General features: G+C 43.2%; 9 protein-coding genes across 9 annotated transcripts; 5 read left to right on the forward strand and 4 right to left on the reverse strand. All coding sequences in view use genetic code 12, as the record gives it.

Annotated features, from left to right (window-relative positions):
• Nucleotides 1-66: 66 nt before the first annotated feature.
• Nucleotides 67-1,077, forward strand: CJI96_0002681 (uncharacterized protein; the record flags this gene model as incomplete). Its single annotated transcript, XM_029034223.2, has 1 exon — nucleotides 67-1,077. The coding sequence occupies one exon, from the start codon at nucleotides 67-69 to the stop codon at nucleotides 1,075-1,077; it is 1,011 nt and encodes a 336-aa protein (XP_028889465.1).
• Nucleotides 1,078-1,237: 160 nt separating this feature from the next.
• CJI96_0002682 (uncharacterized protein) lies at nucleotides 1,238-3,484 on the forward strand (the record flags this gene model as incomplete). The annotated part of the gene is made up of 1 exon (XM_029034224.2): nucleotides 1,238-3,484. The coding sequence occupies one exon, from the start codon at nucleotides 1,238-1,240 to the stop codon at nucleotides 3,482-3,484; it is 2,247 nt and encodes a 748-aa protein (XP_028889466.2).
• A 133-nt stretch (nucleotides 3,485-3,617) lies between these two features.
• On the forward strand, nucleotides 3,618-6,368 carry ASE1 (Ase1p; the record flags this gene model as incomplete). The annotated part of the gene is made up of 1 exon (XM_029034225.2): nucleotides 3,618-6,368. One exon carries the CDS (start codon nucleotides 3,618-3,620, stop codon nucleotides 6,366-6,368), a length of 2,751 nt encoding a protein of 916 aa, XP_028889467.2.
• A 128-nt stretch (nucleotides 6,369-6,496) lies between these two features.
• On the reverse strand, nucleotides 6,497-8,470 carry CJI96_0002684 (putative GTPase; the record flags this gene model as incomplete). The annotated part of the gene is made up of 1 exon (XM_029034226.2): nucleotides 6,497-8,470. One exon carries the CDS (start codon nucleotides 8,468-8,470, stop codon nucleotides 6,497-6,499), a length of 1,974 nt encoding a protein of 657 aa, XP_028889468.2.
• Nucleotides 8,471-8,776: 306 nt separating this feature from the next.
• Nucleotides 8,777-9,471, reverse strand: SAR1 (Arf family GTPase SAR1; the record flags this gene model as incomplete). The annotated part of the gene is made up of 2 exons (XM_029034227.2): nucleotides 8,777-9,330; nucleotides 9,453-9,471. 2 exons carry the CDS (start codon nucleotides 9,469-9,471, stop codon nucleotides 8,777-8,779), a joined length of 573 nt encoding a protein of 190 aa, XP_028889469.1.
• Nucleotides 9,472-9,746: 275 nt separating this feature from the next.
• CJI96_0002686 (N,N-dimethylaniline monooxygenase) lies at nucleotides 9,747-11,138 on the reverse strand (the record flags this gene model as incomplete). The annotated part of the gene is made up of 1 exon (XM_029034228.2): nucleotides 9,747-11,138. The coding sequence occupies one exon, from the start codon at nucleotides 11,136-11,138 to the stop codon at nucleotides 9,747-9,749; it is 1,392 nt and encodes a 463-aa protein (XP_028889470.1).
• A 1,801-nt stretch (nucleotides 11,139-12,939) lies between these two features.
• CJI96_0002687 (uncharacterized protein) lies at nucleotides 12,940-13,887 on the forward strand (the record flags this gene model as incomplete). Its single annotated transcript, XM_029034229.2, has 1 exon — nucleotides 12,940-13,887. One exon carries the CDS (start codon nucleotides 12,940-12,942, stop codon nucleotides 13,885-13,887), a length of 948 nt encoding a protein of 315 aa, XP_028889471.1.
• Nucleotides 13,888-14,099: 212 nt separating this feature from the next.
• On the forward strand, nucleotides 14,100-15,944 carry CJI96_0002688 (uncharacterized protein; the record flags this gene model as incomplete). The annotated part of the gene is made up of 1 exon (XM_029034230.1): nucleotides 14,100-15,944. One exon carries the CDS (start codon nucleotides 14,100-14,102, stop codon nucleotides 15,942-15,944), a length of 1,845 nt encoding a protein of 614 aa, XP_028889472.1.
• Nucleotides 15,945-15,959: 15 nt separating this feature from the next.
• TRS20 (TRAPP subunit TRS20) lies at nucleotides 15,960-16,460 on the reverse strand (the record flags this gene model as incomplete). Its single annotated transcript, XM_029034231.2, has 1 exon — nucleotides 15,960-16,460. One exon carries the CDS (start codon nucleotides 16,458-16,460, stop codon nucleotides 15,960-15,962), a length of 501 nt encoding a protein of 166 aa, XP_028889473.2.
• Between the last annotated feature and the right edge of the window lie 98 nt (nucleotides 16,461-16,558).

Here is a 16,558-nt window from a genome sequence, read left to right on the forward strand (position 1 = left end):
CATATCTTCTTACACCAGCCGTATTTTCTTACAAATTCATACAACTAGACTCACATATACAGGGATATGATATCATGTTCGACGGCGTCAAGCATCTCCAGCTTCTTCAGCACAGTGTCTCTCATTAGTTGGGCCAGTGCTCAGCTTCCCCAAATTTACACCAACTATGTTAACAAATCAGCGGAAGGTATTTCGCCAGCTTTCCTTCTTCTATGGTTTTTGGGTGATTTCTTAAGCTTCACAAGCTGCTTACTCAACGAGTCGGTGCTCAAATTCCAAATCTACCTCAGCTTGTTTTTCATATGCAACGACATCGTCTTGTGCTATCAGTACTACTACTACAATCATGTGTACAAAGTCATCGACGACAATTTGACTTTGTATAAGGAGGATGAAGCCGAACCCGTTACGCATCCCCAAGAGCATGGTGATGCTGCTTTGCATGACATATCGTCCACTATTCACATCAGGTCTCATATCCCGGAACCCGAGGAACCTGACGAATGGCTGAGTCTCTCTCCTCCTTCAGATGGGTCTATCCCCAACAGTTACAACTCTACAGGGAACAAGAGACCGAGTATGGCAAAAGTGATCACATTGGGTACCATGGCGAATGCCGGAGTCAGTAACGCTTTGCCTATCAGCCAGCTGATGACTACAGCAGCAGCCATGATTTTAGCTTCTCAAGAAGACAAACCTCATGAGCATGGATTGCTTGCTCTTGTATTGGCCTGGGGCTGCACTGCAGTGTATGTGAGCTCACGGTGTCCCCAGCTCTACAAGAACTATAGAAGGAAATCAGTGGAGGGAGTCTCCCCATTACTTTTCGGGGCAGCGCTCCTTGGGAATTTAGCTTACACGGTTTCGGTGCTCACAAGTTGTGAATTTCTTCTTGCAACAGACAAATCGACATATTTTTGGCATCAGCTTCCCTACCTCATTGGTAGCTCCGGCACCATAGTATTCGATTTCGCATACTTCTACCAAAGACGCATCTACAGTAACTTACCTCATTACAGCACCGTGGTAGACCTACAGCCATGGCATAATATCGAGGAGTCTACACATGATGCCTAGATTGCATTACATTAATTTATAGAGATATCCCTAGTCAGGTGCTGTAGAATAGGGTAGATTTTGATGGGAGTTGGTCACGTGATAAGATTGTCTCGTTTGGCACTTTTTCATGTACCAGACTGCAACTTCACCTCAAACGTTAATAGAGCACAGAACCCCAATGCTTAATAGATTTCCGGCAACCTTGGCTCTACGGCGTGCTTCCCTAACTGCCAATCGTCATGTGCCGCGTATTACCAAAAGAACATTACTAGCGAATCCTTCCCTAGATGCCGATATCTACTCAAAGCTGAAAAACGAGCTGGAATTCACCAAATTTAAACCTGATACATATCCTAATCCTCTATTCAAGTTTAACACTGACGAACTTCTAGAGTTAGGGGAGGAGGATCTCACACACCTCTCGAAGTTACCATATAAAAGTCTATCAGAGACGGATAATTTCTGCTTTAACGTGATTCGAATTGTTCATGAAAACATCATAAAAAATCCGCCAGTTGCAAAGAGATTCCTTGCGTGCTTAACTGATCCAAAACTTCGCCAAGTCGTTGTGAGCTGTCTTAAAGAATACTATAAAAGTAACAGACTACGAGAATCCATTCTACAATTCATCATAGATCCAGACAATCCAGAGACGAGGAGAAGCATATTCGCAAATATTGAAAGCATTATCTTCCATCCTTCAACTCCAGAGGAGGAAAAACTGGTTCTTCTAATAAATTATATGAGAAAGTTGGCCCAGTGCTCATCCCCCAACGAGACAGCTTTTTTGTTACATGACAAGACAGCAAATGCAATAATGAATCTTACGACTGACGACCAAAAGACTGAATTGTACTCATATTTCTTGCATATCAACATGAAGTTTTTTGACATGACTCTATTTGAGAAGTACAAAACATCCCTTTTGTACGGCTCCAATCTCCGCAGATTGGTTGCAAAAACCGGCATCATTGACCCCAAATGGCATCATACCAATAAGCATCATTATTCCGAAGAGCATAAGCAAAAGATGGTTCACTTTTTCACATTTAACGATCTACGATTGTTCACCTCACAAGCAATCGAATCAAAAGATTTACTTGCAGCCAACATGTACCTAGATCTACTAGTCAAGAAACTCGAGATTCTTCCGAAGTCATTATCCACAGCAGACCATAAAAAGAGGGTTCTGAATATGTTACAGACTCTTCTTCAGTACTCAATGGTATTCCAGGGTCCTGAGCAATGCATCAAATTTCTTCACTACATGCCAAAAGCCGGCTTGGACCTACGACCAGCAACCATGCTTCGGGTTCTTTCTCAATTAAGAAGAGAGATGTGCTACGATGAGGCCCTTTTCCTCATCAATAATCTTCACAGCTGTGAACTATTGCCAAATCAGAGAGAAGTCTTGGTAAATGAAATTATTGGTGTAATTTCTAGTAAGTTCGCAGCTCACCCCAAGATCGTGCTTGCCTATTATGCGTCTATGTTTAATAGAAAACAGGACGAAGCCCTTCATTTACTTGACAAATTGGGGGTTTTGCAATTGATACACGGAAAAGACTTCCTGAATAAAAAGTTTACTGAGATTCCAAGAGCAGATATTCATCAGGACCTCAAAGGCTGCTCATTGAGACACTCCCATATCCATAATATGTATTACGTTGCATTGAAGAAGATGAAATCCGAGATGAGAACGCCAGAGCTTATAAAGTGTCTTTATGACAAGTACATGACAGAAGTCAGGTGCTCGGATCAATCCAGCCCACTTCATGAATCGAACATAGATGAGAGCATTGTTTGTTTGCTCGTTGAGTATTTGCTCAAGATATCACCTGGATCGGTGGACATGGATTTGGGGAAGGACAAGCGTAAATTCGAAACGGCGAAGGAGATCAGTCAGGATTTCTTTGATAAGATTGGTCTAGTTAGAGAAAAAAAGAAGGTGTACTTGCTTGAGATGCTCATCAGCTCTGCGCTCCTCCAGCATAATGACTATACATTTGCTGCCTCCATGCTCAAGTTCTCTAAAGACATGAAAATGGCAACCACATTTAATCAGATCTATCCCTTCATCATGTACCACTATGTGCGTGGTGAGACTTCTAAAGCAGAGGCCTGGTACAATCTTATGGTCAAAGAAGGAGTGAAAAATAAGTCGGTTGCAAGCGACCGTTTGATTACTATTGCAAAAGAATGTGGGTGGGCTACAATAGGCACCTCTTATAAAAGAGCCGTCACTAAGAGGAACAAGAGGGAACGCCGAGAGCTTGCGCAATTAAACAAGAACCGACTTCAAAGTCTCGCACGAAACAATCTTGCCGATCAAAGTTCACACCCCAGCAATCTTCTTCGTGAGTTGAGTGCGATCATTGGTGCGAACCCAGTGTCAACCACGGACACAGAAGATTCCTCACTGTAACCTCTGTGCGAATTGTTTACATTTACTCCTCTTTGGGAAATTTGCAAACATTAGCCATCAGTATTCCTATCTGATACATATCAAGATCACCTACAACTAAATACAATCTCACTATCTCAATAATAACGTTATTATGACGGAAGACCTAGCTACTATGCATAGGTCTCTGGCTCTACCCTCGTCCCCAGATCGTATTGATATAAACTTGAGGACTCCGCCGTCGAGAATTCACCACGATATATTACAACAAGAAGCAAAAACACCCACAGACCCGGTCGACTACCTAGATTCCAAAAAAAAATTTGAGTCGATTGTAGAACATGTGAATAGAACACTTCAGCAATTAAGCGAGGTGTACACTGAGATCGGGTACTCAAATAGAGAGATTAACCAACGACAAGCGGAGGTCTTCCTGACAATCGACGAAACTATCAAATCCATTAATAGCAATGCACTCAGAGAAAAGGATATGCTTCAGAATGAATGTGAATGGCTCCGGCAGCAGATCAGGTTCATGCTTGCTACACTCGATGACGGTATGGGGGAAAGAACATTGAGATTGAGCAGTCGAGGTGTTGTGTTTGAGGATGATATGATGTATGCTACAGGCTACCGCGAAGATATGAAAGAGAAGGTCAGTGGTTTCAATCCTCTTCGTCAAGAACCAACGTTTGACAAGGTAGATGACATGATGAATGACGACTACTCCATGCAGCAGCAGTACGATTACATGACGATGAATATTCCCCAACTCACTCTACTACAAACAAAATCGTCATTAAACAGCATATTTTTAGAGGTTTTGAAGGCATTTGTCAAGATTTTTCGCAAATTCGCCGACCTAAGCTACCAGTATTGGGAAAACATGGAGCTCATAGGCACAGACCCCACAAAAAATACTAGCTTTGCGAACCAACTACCGTCTAAGAATGAGGCGGAGGAGTATTTGAGGCTTACAGAAGATTTTGAGGCCACCATGAAACAACTTCATCTTACTGATCAGCTACTGAAAGCACCTTTCCCAAGACCGAATGATATTGGAGACGACAACAAGGCATATGTCATTTCGAGTCCCACAAAGAATAAGGTGCGAGATCTAGCAAGAAATCGGGATGACTTCGCGGATACTTCCACTATTTCCAGCTCTTCCCCTGACGAGAGTATGAGTCACCTCAGAGAACTCAACGGCAAGCTAATAACAGCGCTACGAAACCTTCGAGTCATCAAGTTGAATTCCCAAATTCTTCTGAAGCTACATAGCGAGGTTGAGCAATCTAAGGCAGATGTCACGACTAGGGCTGTTGAACTAAAAGACCTTGTGAATCAGTGTCTTGATATTATCGTCATATTACTGCTAGAGGATGCTGATCTAATAAAAGTTCAAGAAAGATTCATTCTTACAAAAAGCGATGAGTATGCGAAGGAGGGACCATTTGATTCTGAGGCTTTGAGGCTCATTGAGAGCGATGTTCTTGCGTTCGGGCTAGAATATTCGAAGCTACTCTACCTCAAAAAGTTTGCAAGCACTTTGGTACATCTTAAGGAGTCGAAACAAAAGAAATGGAACTACTACATGTCTGCATGTCTGCGTCTATGGGATAAACTATGTGAATCACAACAGTTTATATCCCGCTTCAAAGAGGAGAATTCATCCCTCAGTGATAAGTCTTTGCTCAATCTCAAGATGGAGCTCAACCGACTATTTATCAAGCGTTCAGAGTTCATTGGTAGCTTCATAATTGATGCGCAGAAGGAAATTGCAGAGTATCAATCCTTACTTCTTTACTCAGAAGCTCAAAAACGAGCATTTGAGTTTTGTGATTACAAGGTGGATGATGAAACTGATGACAAAGAGCAGATTCTCAACCTTCATGAGGCCGAGCTCAACAGACTTAAAGAAGAGTATGAGTCGAAGCGTCTTATTCTTGAGCTCTACAAGGAACTAAATGAGTACCTCGATGATCAGAAATTTTTAGAAGAGTCTTCAAAGGATTCATCACGCCTTCTTCAAAAGGACTCGTGTAAAATTTTGATGAAGGAGGAGAGAATACGAAAGTCTATAAACCGAAACTTGCCGAGAGTTCTCAAAACTCTCAAGGATGAAGTTGTGAAGTTTAACAAAGAGATGATATCACAAGACAAAAAGCCTTTTTTCGTTGGAGGACAAGACTTGTACGAAAAGCTCCTTTCTATTGAGTCTCATTGTTCCTCTCAAAAACGCCCGAAGATCTCTCGGGGAGTTTCACCTAAAAAGTCGTCTGTTTCTCCGAAGAAGTCTGAGCCTACAAACAGATTGCGCTCACCTATCAAGGTCGTTAAAGAACCTTCTCAAAGAAGAAAATCTCCACTCACTGGCTTGGGTCGTCATCCGAGATCTATCAACTCAACGAACAAGCCTAGCAATAGCTGGCCACATCCTTCTACAAACTCGCCCGAGATACAAACTAAATCTCCTGAGCATGCTTCTCATATATCTTCATTCTTAAGTCCACAAAAGAATACTACATTGTCAACATTTCACAATCACTCGCAATTGCCACCATTACACTCACCTTTGAATCCTGAGGCATCTTCGTTGATGAATTTCAGTCCGTCTGACAGTACCCTTTACTCCATGTGCTCCCGAGTATCGCCTTTGAAAGACAAGAATACCAGTGCAAGGACTGAGTTTTCATCAACGAAAACGGAAACACACATCGAGGGCAAAGAAAATGATTATTCGTCTAATGATGACTTAAAAATGAAATTGGACCGAAGAATAAGCACACACAGCCTTGCAAACTCTACAATTATCAGTGGTGTCAATGAGGATTGGAAAGAGCAAAGACTCCGCGATATACGGAATCGTAATGACGAATTACATGGAACAAGCCACATGCCATGATAATAAATTATACCTTTCACTTCATCAAGGCCAAGCCTTTTCTGTATACTTAGAAGAATTTAATGGGATATGTTACATTATCATGAAAACCGTAAAGCAACTTACAATGCACCTTCGGGGACTCCGAATCAGTATCCCACAACTCGCTTCTTTTTGTCCGACTTCTTGTTCTTCTTGTGATGTTTTTTGCTGCCTTTTCCAAGAACATCACCCTTGTGGAAAGGAGAATCCATTTTCGCCTGGACGTTGTTCATCTGGAAGAATTCTCTGTCCAAGTCATCAGCAGCACTCTCCAACGCCGCCTGCCTACCACCATAGAAATGTGTAGTTGCACCTGCATTAGACTGTCCTGTGACTTTCAGGTTGTTATCACTAGACACATGCATCGAAAAGTTTAATTTTTCGAGATCTTTAGCGAGGTCAAACTCATCGAAGTCCAAGTTCTTTGACACCAACGCGGTTCTTATTTGCTGCTGTCTGGTTTCGGGTAGAGTGTGCACTGTGTAAAGTTCTTTGTTGAACTCTCTAGACTCCTCAAGTCCGGGATTCTCCCAAAGATCATCACCGATCTTCTTTGGAGGTGGATTAATGTAAAGCAATTTTCCATTCACATAGTCTTTCAAAATATATCTTGAAGCCCTTGACTCATCAGCGCTACCAAAACCTTGCGTCATGTACCCTCTAGCTCTCGCATATGCATTCAAAAGCTCACGGGCGGTAGGATATTCTCCATTACCACCATCATCTTTGCTTTGAATGGGGATATGGATACCGTACACCGCTTCAAGATAAAATTTTGGGATTCTTTGGCATACCAAAGATACAGGAGGAATGTGTTCCCTTAACTGATGAATAGGAAGTACACCGTTGCAAACCAACTCACCATTGGAATATGCAAAGTTGGGGAAGACCAAACCTGGACAGTCGCACAACACAACATCTGGAGACAAAACAATGGTTTGAAAATGTTTAGTCTTACCTGGAGTGGCCGATACAGACACCTTTTTGGAACCAACTAATGCGTTGATAGTAGAAGACTTACCCACATTAGGATAACCAACAAGACCAATCTGAAGCTTACGGTCTGGATTCTCATCTGTTTGTTGGAATTGAGGTGCCGCAGAAAGAAATAGGCTCTCTAATTCCTCTATCTTTAGGATTTTGATGTCAGAGTCTATTTCCTCACTTCCATCTTCAAAACCTGATTGCACTTTCGAACCTGACTCCGCGTTGCTGAGAGCCTCCTCCTCTTCATTCTCTTTCTCCAAAAGAGCATTTGCATTTGCAGCAGAGAAGAAGACGTATTTGATTTTCTTTTCGTTTAAGTAATTCGCCCACTCCTTTCTCTGTTTTCTAGTAAGTAAATCAGCCTTATTAATTAGAAGCAAATTCTTCTTCTCTTTGTTCTCCTCTGGCTTACTCAAAGACTCAACGTAGTTTTCCAAGTCAACTGATCTGAAAAAGAGGGGACTTCTGGCATCCACAATCTGCACAATCAAATCACATCTCTCCACCACTCTCCATAACTGTCTCCAAACTTCGATGTTTCTTTCGAATGGCGTCAACAATAAATCATGATTCTCAGACAATGCAGCAAGTTGGCGTCTCCAGTCCAAAAAGGCAAGATTTTCCTGTCTCTCGATTTCTAATCGCAGCTGATTCTTGGTCCATTTCGGTCTTTTGGGTATTATCAACTTATTCTCGAAGAGCTGGTGTTTCTTCCTGATTTCATCGGTCTCTTCTTGACTGAGAAGGCCAGACTGGTTTACCAAAGATGTGTTTCCCACTTTGATAATCTTGACTTGAGAGTTCTTCTCAGCTGTGAAGTCAGCATCAGCCAATTCCGCCGTGTTCAAGAACTCATCTAAGGAATTCTCTTGAGTAACAGAGCGCATCTTTACCCAGCCAGCCTGCTTCTTATCTGTGGTAAATCTCATCTCACCATCAGGCAAGAATTCGATAGCATTTTCCTGTTTCCTTTGATTGGCAATGGTTCTACCTAAACCAATAAGATTTTTGTTCTTATGATGAACAGGTTTTGGGCCCTTTGGAGCCTTCCACTTTTTTGGCTCTGGATGCAAAGACACTTTATTTCCCTCCATTGCCAAATAATTCAGTAGCAAGTTGATTTTCGCTTATTAAGGTAGCGATGAGGGCAGTCCACTTAGTTGCACATACAGGTGCGCAGGAGAGTAATGATAGAGATATCAAGATTTTAATTGACACAAACCAACTCATCATCCGTTAAAAAGAAGAAGAAGAATGTCTATAGAGAAATTCTGAGAAAGAATTATGGTCGGTCAAAGTTCAGATGACGTGCAGTTCACAATATGTAATTAAGGCGAGAAGAAAGATCATCCATAGAATCAATGAGTATATTGTCCGATGGTCTGGCAGTCTCAATCAGCTCAGATGTATTGGGATAACCATTTGAAACCCTCACCGTAGCCCATTCTCATGACAACAGAAACCATGAAAACCTCAATCGGTCTGACGTTCTCAGGCAACTTTTGACCGTCCTTACCGGTGGTACCATACAAGTTCAAAGCGGCTTTCAAATCAGTCTCGTTAACAGCATCCTGAGAGTCGATCTTGTTACCCAAAATCAAGAATGGAACGTTTGCCAACTCCTCAATCTTGAACAAGGACTCCAACTCAGCCCTCGATTCGGCCAATCTCTCTGGGTCAGCAGCATCAACCAAGAAGACAATTCCGTTGACTTCAGGAAAGTAGTCCTTCCACAAACGACGCGCCTGCTGGTGTCCCCCCAAATCGAAAGTTGTGAATCTCACGTTGCCGATCGCCAACTCCTCGGAGGTAGGATGCAACGTAGGCTGCAACGTAGCCAATCTGTCATTTTTCAACATGTGCAACAAGGTGGTCTTACCAGCGTTGTCCAAACCAAGGAACAACAACTTTGCATGCTTATTCCACAAACCTAAAGAAGACAAAACGTCTTGAACTGTCGATTAGTATTCAGTTTTTCAGACGAGATATCTTGGACATTAGGGTGCAAGGCACATCCAAGAATGAGATTTGAAAGCTTTGGCTCACACTATCATAGCTTAAAACTCGAATACATACACCAGTTGATAATAAACATGATAGATCTGAGTGTGAGCTTGATGCGATAAGGCTAATGAAATACAAAAGGTGTCGGATTTATGGTGCACGGGTGTCGACGTCTAATTGGTAAGATCTTGTACAATTTACTGTCAACAAGGCTAAAATTTATAACCGGAAAATTTAAAATTTGAATACTCTATATTAGTCTATGTTTTATAGTTATTCTTTCACGGTCCAAATGATCGGCGGGCAGGTCGTCGAGTCATCATGTTCTGCGACCTCCATCACATGGGCGGGCGTACTTGATCTGCCTCACAATATGTACTCTTCATCTGGTAGCTTGAAAACAAGATGTTTCTTCCTTAGCTTTGCTGCATGCTCGAGCATCATCGCAATTCTTACCTCTTTATCCGCTTTGGTGTTCTTTCTATCGATCTTTCTTTGCTCTCCCCATTGTGAAGGCGCCAAGCCTTCGTCTAAGAGACCAGCATCATTCACCCAATTGTAGAGCTTCGTGTAGTATTCCACATCCTGGGGCGTCTTGAAAGAGTGAAATGACTTTCCAGATCCCTTTTCTTTGAGTTCTTTTTCGTAAGCTGCTCTTCTTTCCTCTCTACAAGCGAGCTTCAATCTGCCACTGAAAACTCGGGCGACAACGGCGGCCTGCAACTCAGACAACGGCATTGGGATAACATCCTTTGGTAGCGCAATAAACGTGAGGGAAGGGTCATCCACGTTGAAAATCTGAGCATAGATGTCTTTCACTTGCAATCCATCAGTGACCTCCAAGTACTGTTTCAAGAAAGGATACGAGTAGAGGTAGCCCGTGCAAAACACTATGCTGTCTATATCCTCAAGAACCTGACCATCAGCGGTCTTCGCCAGTTTCGTTTTGTGGCTGTACTCTGTGATTAAAGGGACAACTTGGAGGTCCTCTCTAATCAACTCGTAATCCTTGGGATCACCCTTGATGCTGACGTGAACTGATTTTGCCACCGTGCTTATTTGAGTTGCAAGATCAGTTCCACTGGAGAGGCCACCGACAACAACGACATTTTTGTCTCTGAAAGGAGCACCATCAGTGAAGTACTTTGCGTGTGTAACTGTTTTGGGGTCTGCTTTCGCCCATTCGGCAATGCCCGGAGTGTCAGGAATATAAGGAATCTCGAAGTGACCATTTGCAAGAATAACAGCATCAAACGTTCTTGTCTCCCGATCTAGGGAAGTCGAGTCCTCCACCTCTAGAAGCCACTCGTCTTTCTCCTTCAGAAGACGCGTGATGTTTCGATTGAAGTGAAAGTTGACACCACTGGGAATCGTATCCTTGTACCTATGGATATATTCAAGCACATTTTCTCTCCTTGTGTACATCTTGGTCTCTGGAGTGAAGATAGAGTCTCGAACCTTGTTGTACTTCATCAACCTGGTGACAAGGTTTGTCTCGAGCTGATCGTACATGGGAGAGAAAAATCTGTTTTGAAATCCGTTATTTGGATCTAAAATCTCTTTGTCGTCTGGGTCAATAGAGGGTATGCGTGGTGAAACTTTTGTCTTATCACCACCGTAGTACCAGAGGCCACCAATGTTATCTCTTCTCTCAAATAAGTCAATGGAGAAACTTGCAGGTTCAAGCGCCAATGCCTTTGCAGCTGCAAGACCAGCTGGTCCGCCTCCTATAATTGCAATTCTCTTGAAAAGAACCATGGCGAATGCAACACAGGAATCAGATGTGGTTGCCAACTGAATTCGTCAACATCATGCGCACTAATCTCACCCATTAATCTCACCCATTACACCTGATTCGTTGTCAGATTAAAGTGATATAAGGGGATCCTCAAGCGAGAAAGTCTTCACGAGTTAGTTTTGGTCATCAAACATGAAATGTCATCATCCTGTAGCTCTGACAGCTTGCACGCTTGAATTGTATCAGCAGCCACACTTGGTTCCCATTATGTGTACCACCGCAGTATTGGTTGCGAAATGTCCAGAGCCGCAGAGTGGAAGTATCTACAGCTGCTTCTAGTACTGATAGGGGCGACATCAAAATTTTGCATCTAATATGATTTAATCGATGACATTTTTCAAACCGTGGTTTTCAACTGGAGAATTCAAAGGCCATGTTTTCGCTGTACTTTTCACTTCCTAATGTGAGAGCTCGTAACGTACTCTCGAGCACTACGCCTAGATTAGATAAAAAGAGGCATTCCCTCGGAAACTAAATCTAAGCATATCTCACGTCCTTTTTGATAAACAGATTTTTCTTTTCTTTCTTGCCTTGGTAGATCTATGTGTCAATGCCTTGTGGGGTATGATAAATTTGAAAAGTATGTGAGATACAGACAGGTCTTTCATAATGAATTTTCCAAAAAGTTGATACAGAGGAGGGTCAAAGCAGACAATGGACATAGAAACTACACAGAAGTTTTTCTTGGGGGAAGTCTAGAGACATATATGTAGGCAAACTGCTTGATTATCATCTTATTATAGCTCAGATTATCTAGTTAAAGAAGTTTTTGTATATATCAATAGGGCTTTGGTGCACTTATCTTTCACCGTCGTCTACCCTCAACCCAGTGGACTTTTCGCAGCCACTTGTTCACCTCCAGAGTAAACACTTTATGCGACCCAACTACATATCTCTGTCTTCTGAAATGTCTCAAACAAGTTCACACTTGGATTTTGCCTCAATATTATATTGAATCTATGTAGCTTTTGATAACCCTAACCAATACTTGTGGTAGGTGGCTGCGAAAAATGAAAGTTACCACCTCACGCCACCCACAAGTACCTAAGGATTTCTCATTAGCCGAGGGAGAAACTGCCTCGAAAGTGCAATCAAAAACTGTATGAAACAATCACAATTTTCAAAACTTTTCTTTCCACCTGCCCGCCTGTCTCCACCTTGCCTACCATGGCTTTCGCGCAATCTAGCGTCAAACCACCATGCAAATGATAGTCACCTAGGTAGCCAGGCACACGGCAAAGAGGCAATACTTGATGGAAAGTTCCGTTTTGCGTTTGGAACTTCATAAAACCAGACTGGCTAGGGCCAATTGATCGACAATGTGAAAAGCCTCCGATATCACCTCCTCTATCATATTAGCGAAGTGAAACAATGATGGTGGGCAGTTTCTGGAATACGCAGCCATTTCACAGTTCCTTCACAAACTTCTCCGCAAGGCTTCTGCGACAAGCGTAGAAGGAAGAAGACAGGAGCAGGATAGTGGAACTAGAAGAGGTATTTTTTAAAAAAAAATAGAAGGTTCTTCGCTGGTTTCATTCCATTGCACTATTGCAGGAAGCTTCTTATGTTTCCTCTTTTGTTTGCATCACTCCACTCACTAGCCACATTTATAACCACACCCCGGCTTGTATCCAAATCCAGGTCATGCATATTATCTGGCCCTAGTACAGGTAAAGTTTCTCTGGTCGGCCCAATAAACCTAAGTGACTTACCCCATTCTTTTTTACAAAATTTGCCAAACGAAACCTTCAACTGTCCACAATGTCACACCCTGCGGCAAGCATCAAATCCATCTTCAGTGGGAAGCTCAATTTGACTGATTATGGGTTGGCTGACTTGAGTGACACCAATGAGACCCCCTACAGAGACAACGGCCAGAGCGAAGGATCAGAAGTGAACAGCGAGTTTGCTCGCAGGTTCAACAATGCTGGCCAGAAGAAAGCCTGCCAGTCGGACGATGATCTCTGCTCAGAACTGTCTTACCACGACCTGCCTAACCAGCTTAGAGTTCCAACCCCAGTGATCAGCACTAGTGTGGCTAGTGACAACGGCGACAACTATAGCGTGAGCTCTCGCAACTTGAAGCTCATGATGATGCAAAAGGGCGAAGTGTATGAAGCACAGAATTCGTCCACCAACATCTCGTTGGCCTCTTCAGGTAGTGATTACCAGGCACCTCTCCCTAACGATGCTGCTACGTATAACAGCGACGTCAGCCAGAATGGGATGTTTCTCGCAGAGAGCTTCTCCAGGCCACTATCTCGTAACTCCACCACCTCATGTCTTTCAACTACAGCTACGAAGGATGGCGTTGAGGGAAAGAAACTCCATCGCCACGGCCCAACACCATACTTCTCTAGCGTCATCGCCAACATGCTTCTGCAGCAACAGCAGCAACACAATCAACTGCAACAACAAAATCCTTCCTTCAATGAGCGACAGCAAGCTTTGCACAAAGACCTAGGGCTGTCGCCGCTGCTGCCACCTCAACGTGAAGTACGCCATGATGACGTTGGCCTGCCAGAGAAGCAATTTCAAAGACCGTCGGGATATGTGCAACTTTCTGGAGACGACTTTCTGAGCGTGATCTCCCAAACAAATGGAGAGCAAGCCAAAAAGCTGCTCAATGAGTACGATGCCTTGGGGCTTCCTCCTGTAACGTTGAAGGAGAAGATGATGTTGCTTAACTCAGACCAGACAAGGCCCTAGGCCCTAGTATTTACGATGTAACGATTTCAGAACAATTTACGACCATACGATCACTGACCTTCTACAATTTAGCCTCTGTTTGGGTGAATTTTCTTTACTTCACTGTAGACTTGGTTGCACCTCTATACACCGTGAGTATGCTCATTTTGGGTGCAAAGTTTGCATTCAGTGCAACTCCCAATATCCCCATATCCCTTACTCGTTCACATACAATGTTAAGGAACGCCGCCAGAATTGGCTCTAGAAGAGCTGTTCTGCTCAGACCTTCTGTTAAAAACTCGCCCATTTCCAAAGTTGCCAAAAGGTTTCTTTCTGAAGAGCCAAGCGAAGTATTCACCAAGATCAACGATGCGAAAGATCCACAGAGAAACCAATTCTTCCAGTACAGCTGGGGCACCTGGTTAAAAAATGATAAGATTGAGAAGGCTAGGAGAGAAACGAGATTCTCCATTGAGGGTGCAACCGAGTTTGTGAGGAAGTTGGAAATCAAGGATGGAGAGCTCGAGCAGCCCTTCACTCTGGCCACTGGTGCTACCATCTTGCCTCAAAACATCACCAGAGATCTCCTTGGTGAAGGAGACATCGAAGTGAAGTCTATCGCCAGTATTCATGAGGGTAAGCACCACAGAGTGTACCAATTGTTGCTCAAAAACGACAAGTCGCTCGTGTTGAGAATCCCATACAAGCTCGAGTCTGATTTCGCTATCGAAAGCAAAATCAAGAGTGAGGTTGCCACAATGGATTTCTTGAAGGAGAAATTGGACTTGAATGTTCCCAGAGTGTTGGCTTATGGTGCCACCAGAAACAATTCCTTGCTGACTCCCTTCATCTTGATGGAGTACATCGAGGGTGACCTCTTGATGAAGCAGTGGGACCCATTGGCAAAAGACACAGCAGATAATGCCGACTTGAAGAAGGTTATCAACCCAATTGCTGACTTTCAAACGAAAATGTTGGAGATCTCTTTCAACAAGATTGGGTCTCTTTATTTCTATGACGATGTCAAGCCAGAACACCAAGCCACCGAGCCATACGCTGGCGAAACCGATGAGAAGCTCAAGGATAGATGGAGAATTGGCCCACTTGTTGAGAATGTCTACTCAAAGAACAAGAAGCACTTGGCTGCTCAGAAGATCACCGAATTGAGTGGTCCATTTGATGCAGACAAACCACTTGATCTCATCAAATCAGTCGCCAAAATTCAATTGGAGAGTTTGAAGTCGAGACTTGCCTTGGCCCAGGCTGATGCTGGGAGCAAGGTCGAAAACATCGAAGATTTGAAAAAACAAATTCTGACATTCGAGAATTTCGAGAAGGTGAGTGAAAAGTTGATCAACCCTACTTCCCCAGCTATCATGAACTGCGCAGAGTTGTTCAAGCCAAGACTTTACGCCCCAGATTTGGATCCATTGAACGTTATTGTTGAAAAAGATTCTGGAAAGCATTACTTCCTCGACTTCGAGTATTCCGCTATCAAGCCATTCGTATTCACCAGCTATCCACCATTTGTCGCCTACCAGGGTGCCAAAGTGTTCAACTTGGAGGAGGATGTTGAGGGATACAAGGATATGGACGACGTTGAGAAGCTGCAATATGAATTCATGTACCATAAAACCAGAAACGAGAGAATTTGGGAACATGCTTTGAATGATAGAAGACATGATTTGATTGCCGTGGCTTCCCCACACCTCAAGCTCTTGAAAGCTCCATATTTGCAGGCCTCCGAGGTCAAGAATGACAAAGACTACATGTTTGTCGAGAATGCTATTATTCAGTTAAGGGCTATGTGGGATACTTATGTCGCCAATCAGTTAACTAATGCTGATGAGGCCGAGTTCCCAATTGAGTATAGTGCTGAATACTTGGACAGGCACGCAAAAGACTTGTCTGACTACCAAATGGAGGTTGTTTCCACGCCTTTTGCTGCCACATCTGGATGGGTTCCACAAGACATGTTTGAGACTTTGAAGAAGGAAGGTATTCTCGTTCAGGATGAGAACGGTGATTACCACGTTCTGACAGAAGCTGCTTTAAAAGATGAAAAAAAGTCAGAGTAATATAGGCTTGTTTGTTTATAGGTATTTTCGTGCCAAGAGCTTCAATCGGAAATCAAAATCAGGAGAGACGATCGGATCATTCACCAGGTAGAACGGATTTAGTAGCGTCTGAACATACAAATCATAGGCTTCAGTAAAAAACTGCTTGATGACGTTTTCATCATGCTTGCTTGAATTGGAGGAAGTCATCATAGAATCTAGGCCACCTGTACTGCTGGAAGTTGCATCGTAACATAAGACGAATTTGATATTTCCTTGGGTGACAAAAGCGCTGACTCTGATCCCATAGAAGGAATCAACTCTGCCAAGGTTGAAGGCGCCCGTGGACCATTGCGCGTCCTCAATGAGATCTAAAGATGCATTGGTGATGAATGGGAGAAGTTCCTTAACTTTCGTGGAAAAGTTCGATTGACCAGGGTGACTCGAACCGGACGAAGAAGACTTGAACGACGAGAACTCTAGCTCGTAAAGAGGATTGTCACGTGTACCAATGACGGTAAAATAGTATGAAGACATGCGAGCGATTGAAGACGTTGAGTGGTGACAGTACAGCGAGTAGTAAAAGTGTTGATAGTGCGAGACGTAGTACGTAGGACGAAGAGAAATGCCGGCAA

Source organism: Candidozyma auris, chromosome 3, assembly GCF_003013715.1.
Source record: "Candidozyma auris chromosome 3, complete sequence".
Taxonomy (NCBI): domain Eukaryota; kingdom Fungi; phylum Ascomycota; class Pichiomycetes; order Serinales; family Metschnikowiaceae; genus Candidozyma; species Candidozyma auris.